The sequence below is a fragment of the Coenobita brevimanus genome, chromosome 63 (genome assembly GCF_032717465.1).
Source record: "Coenobita brevimanus isolate Jiangsu-jjx chromosome 63, ASM3271746v2, whole genome shotgun sequence".
NCBI classification, from domain to species: domain Eukaryota; kingdom Metazoa; phylum Arthropoda; class Malacostraca; order Decapoda; family Coenobitidae; genus Coenobita; species Coenobita brevimanus.
Genome location: NC_137016.1, coordinates 36,136,579 through 36,142,008, shown reverse-complemented (window position 1 = coordinate 36,142,008; position 5,430 = coordinate 36,136,579). Strand labels below are relative to the sequence as shown.

At 43.5% G+C, this 5,430-nt stretch overlaps 1 protein-coding gene across 1 annotated transcript; it reads left to right on the top strand.

The window, feature by feature from the left end:
* The first annotated feature begins 4,149 nt into the window (after nt 1–4,149).
* LOC145404417 (protein FAM200C-like) lies at nt 4,150–5,223 on the top strand. Its single transcript, XM_080275933.1, has one exon. It carries the CDS (start codon nt 4,150–4,152, stop codon nt 5,221–5,223), a length of 1,074 nt encoding a protein of 357 aa, XP_080132059.1.
* Nucleotides 5,224–5,430: the final 207 nt, after the last annotated feature.

Genomic DNA, 5,430 nt, shown 5'->3' with positions numbered 1-5,430 from the left:
AACACAGATTATTGATATGCAACATGGTACTTTAGGAGCACGTGGTGAAGAAGAGGATCAATGCATCCATAAGGAAAATATGGAAGTTGAAAAACCAAGCAGTAAGAGATGCCTTTTATAGCGAGATGAGTAGAGCTGTGGTTGAACAGGCAGCTGTTGATAGAAGTGTTAATGAACAGTATAGAGCTCTCAATACCAATCTTTTGAGAGTTACTGATTCAGTATGTGGCTGGAAAGAGGGCCTTCCAAGACATAAGGTAACATTGAGGTGGGATGAGGGTGTAGAAGCCGCACTTTTGAAGAAAAGAAGACTTTTCAGGGAATGGAGAAGTGATGGTAACAAAAATGAATACTTGACTGCCAGTGTAAGTCCAGAGATTTTTACAGGATAACCTAGATAGTGCCGAAAGAAGAATGTGGTACTTAAGGTGGCAAATCAGATGAAGAGGAACAACAAGGATATCAGAGGTGAGCAGTGTCTGAAGACTAAAGATGCTTGGAGAGAGCATTATAACCGATTACTGAATGAGAGGGTTGGCTAGAACACGGAAGTTTGGAGTCAGTGGATCCAGGGTGATTCCCTGAAAAGAGGAAATTATAGGGGCATAAAACTTTTGGACCACATAATGGGGGTAATGATGAAAGTCCTAGAAGGTATGATAAGGGAAAGCGTGAATACTGACGAGATGCAGTTTGGGTTTATGCCAGGCAAAGGGATAACAGATTGTCTGACAGCTTCAGAAAAAAAAAAAAATATTTGAAGGAAAAGGGAGGTATGGTTTGTTTTTGTTGATTGTAGGAGGCCTTTGACAGAGTCCCTAAGAAGGTGGTGATGTGGGCAATGATAAAGCCTTAGATCGAGGAGTGGCTGGTTCGAGTAGTTACGGGTATGGTATGTGGGTGCGTTCTTGCAGGTGAGCGTGATTAGTGATTTGTGTGATGAATTTTCCGTGAATGTTGGCGTGCATCAGGAGTCAGTTTTGAGTCCCTTACTGCATGTCATGGTGTTTGAAGCTCTCTCACCTGATATCAGGAATGGACTCCCAGGGGAGATGTATGCTGATGACCTGGCGTTGACTGCAGAGAAAGAGAGGGAGGCAAAGTAAAGATCTGGAAAGAGGGGAGACTGAATGAGGCACAAGGATTTGAGAGTAAATGTGGAGAAAACAAAAGTGATGATGTCAAGGGCTGGTGGCAGTACGTGGCCATGTGCAGTATACTGTACCACAAGGGTGTGGAAATTAACTCCATTTGGTGCAGTAGTTGTGACAAGTGGGTGCATAAGAGATGCAGTGCTATTAGAGGCTGGCCGTGAAATAATGTTGATTTTATGTGTGCGGTGTGTCTGGGAGAGCATGTAGAGATTGAGTGGTATGAAAGGACTGATCTTTGCTGGAGTGTCTCTTGAGTGTGTGGACGAGTTTTGTTATTTGGGGGACATATTATGTACTGGAGGTGGGGCTGGAGCTAGCTCTGTGGCTAGAGTAAAGAATGGTTGGGGGAGGTTCGGGGAGATGTTGCTCCTCCTATCACTTAGAAGACTCCCCCCTCCGTGCTATGGGATCCTTGTATGCATCATATATTAAGAGTGTAATTCTGTATGGTAGTGAGACCTGGGCAGTAAAAGAAGAGGATCTTCGTAGGCTCAAACGTATAGAAATAACAATGAATGCAAGGCCCGGGGAGTAATTATTGCGATTGAAGAGCTGAAAGAAGAATGGGTCTGAATGTCCTGGAGTTGTGATGGGGAATGGTACATTGAGATGGTTTGGGTATGTTGAGAGGATGGAAGGTGACAGTTGGGCACGGAAGCTGAGGGGTGTGAATGTTGAGGATAGGGTTGCTTGAAGCTACCAAAACAGACCTAAGATGAAGTCATAACGTGTGACCTCGAGGGATAAGTGACTGAATAGGGACACTGCCAGAGATTGAGCAGCACGGGAAGCCTCCATTAGGTGACCAAAGCCAATGCATGCAAGCATGTTGAAGCCTTTATAAGCGATATGATACGATCTCTGCCGAACTTGTCTCCATCACTCATGTCAGGGCTGATGCTGCTGAAATGCATGGATATAATAATGTCTCTTTATTACTTTTTAAAATAATCTGTTCGTATATGATGTTGCACATAAAGCTGAGGGTTCTGTAAAAAAAAAAATAAAAGTGCTCGCTTGTGACTTTTCTTGAAGCTGTTGTCCTGTGTCGTTACTCATAAATGAGAAGGTAAGGAAAATGCATACACTGCTTGCAAATATGAGAATATCATTCACATAATATAAACGAAGACATGCTCAGAAAGATAGTAAAATATTTCATCAGACCAACAGTTAAATATGCATCAGTAGTCTGGAATTCTTATCTCAGCAAACACATAGATATAATTGAAAAAAGTACAAGGGCCGCTACAAGATGGGCACCAAGCTTAAAGGGTCTAAGCTATGAAGAAAGATTAGCAAAACTGAACCTACCAATATTACAAGTGAGAAGGAAAAGAGGAGACATAATTATGTTATATAAATGTATCCCAGGGAAAGAGAAAATAGACATCAGTGAGTAAAGGGGAGGCATTAGCATTAGGACACTGCACAAGACTGCATAAAAAGAGAGGTGACAAAGATGTAAGGAAATTCAGTTTCCCAAACAGGGCAATTGATCAGTGGAATGCGCTACCGAATGAAATAGGGCTTGCCAAAACTACCCATAAATTTTAAGATATGTATGATGAAAAGGGCTTAATACACGGGACAGAAGCTTGACTCATTATTTCTGTAAAGATACAATTAGGTAAACACACACACACACACACACACACACACACACACACACACACACACACACACACACACACACACACACACGAGTTGAGGCTTTGGCGTTTCTTAACCTGGGGTGCTAGCATCCCCAGGGGATGCTGAAATGAATTTTAGGGGGTGCTGGGAAATGCTGCATCTGTGGCGGTAAAATGTCAGTGTTCCTAGCACGGGGTGACCAGTATTGAAGGGATACTTTTTGACAAATGTATTCTGTATATTTATTTTTTTAATTTCATAAACTTTAACCTGATTTTCAACTGAGTTAACGCATTTTAGCATGGTGATGAAAAGCACTAAATTTGTACGAACATTCCACACTTTCGTAGGAAGTCTGTGTCACAAAGTTTTGTGGTACACGTTCGGTACGTGTGCTGATGTCTGACGTGAGACGGTGAAACCGCGCCGCTCCCGGCAGTAGTTGCGTGGTAGCAGTGCGGCAGTACAGTCCAGTCCTTGTATCTTTGAGTTACGCGTTAATTTCAAGTTCCAGTAATACTGGTAAGAGCATTGGGAGGTATATTCTTCCTCATTCGCTCTTAACTCACATAACATTCTCTCTCTCTCTCTCTCTCTCTCTCTCTCTCTCTCCCCCCAATGTGTCGCATCATTTTTTCATAAATGAATGGACTGATGACGCTGGTCCAAACCAGCACCAATTTAATGGGCCGGGAAAATGTTTGAGCCTACCCTGATTAAGACTTTCAGCTTTTTTTTATTAAAGGTATCATTCCCTGACTATAAACTGCACACATATCATTACCTACACCCCCGAAGGTGTATTAAGAATATGTGTTCGTCTGAGTGTTTGTTAACATCTCTCATAAGTAGTTGCTTCTTTTTTTTTTTAAGTTATTTCTTTTTTTACGAGAGCGTTACCAAAGGTCAAAACACCAATCGATTGAATTTTGAAGGTCAAAATAATTTTAATTGGTGCTTTTTTGCTACCAGCCTCTTTGTTTTCTCTATAGGTTTGTGTGGTTCTGCAATGCCGAAGACACCCAAATGGAGTGACGAATATGTCACGTATGGCTTCACTGCACTCCTGGACGATCGTGGAGGACCAGACCGGGCATAATGCATGACCTGCCACTTCATTATTTGCAACTCTAATTTGAAGCCTGCTACACTCCGAGAACACCAGGTGAAGCATCCAGCTGCAGAACATGAACAAACTCTCGAGGTTCTGCAGGCTAAGAGGGCTAGATATGACCAGAAAGGTACACTACCCCGACTTGGATTCAAACCACAAGCTTCCTACAAGGTGGCATACCAGTGCATCAGGGAGAAGGCTTCGCATTCGGCTCCGTAAAACCTGATTAAGCCATACATCATTCGGATGGTAGAACTGGTCCTGGGAACAGAGGCAGCCAAGAAGATGAAGGACGTGCCTCTGTCCAATGACGTCATCGCAGGGAGAGTTGCAGATATGAGCTGCGACATCTTGGACCAGATTGTTCAGGAGATTAAGGACAGTCCCATCCGCATTAGTCTGCAGTTGGATGAATCAAATGATGTTTCCAACATGAGTCAGCTGACTGTGTATACCCGGTACATCAAGGATGGTGAAATTAAAGATGAATTCCTCTTCTGTGAGGCTTTGCAAACGACGACGAAAGCAGCAGATATATTCCGACTCTTGGACAAGTTCTTTGAGAAGCATCATATCAAGTGGGAGAAGGTAGGGTCGGTCTGCACAGATGATGCCCCAGCTGTGATAGGGAATAGGTCTGGCTTTGCTGCTCTGTTAAAGGATAGGGTACCAGATTTCATTGTGAAGCACTGTGTTCTCCATCGCCATGCTTTGGCGGCAAAGATGTTGCCGCCTCACCTCAAAGAAGTTCTGTCTATCTGTGTTCATGTTGTGAATTTCATCCGGGGTCGTCCTTTAAACCACAGAGTGTTCAAGTTACTTTGTGAGGAGATGGGAAGTGAACATCAAGTTCTTCTCTTCCACACAGAAGTGCGGTGGCTCTCCCGTGGGAAAATCCTAACCCGTATTGCAGAGCTCAATGATGAGATTGCAATATTTCTCCGAGAGTATCAGAGTTACTTCGCTGAAAAATTCGAGGACGAAACGTTCATCCTTTCTCTCTCCTATCTGGCAGATATTTTCAGCCATTTGAATGACCTCAACTTGTCCATGCAAGGCATGTTTGCTAGTAATATTGTTTGTACAGAGAAGATAGAATCCTTCAAGAAGAAGCTCTCACTCTGGAAGCGTCGAATCCAGGGAGGGAGTGTGGGAAGCTTTCCTATCCTTGAAGAGAAATTGGGGGATAAGACAATCAGCCCCATGCTTGTAGAAAATATTGTTGCTCACCTCTCGCACCTTGACACCACATGGCAAAGTACTTTCCCAAGGATCATAAATTTCCAGAATGGATTCAGCAGCCCTTCCTGGCAGACATGAGTGATGCTGACAACCTGAAGGAGGAGCTTACTGATCTGCAGGTGAACCAGGGTTGTCTGACAAATTCCGTACATTACCGCTGTCTGTTTTTTAGTGTGATCAGTTGGTAGCGTACCCAGGACTGGCGAGGACAGCCCTGCAGATAATCATTCCATTTCCAACTACCTACCTGTGTGAGAAGGCATTCTCCACCATGCTCCTGATCAA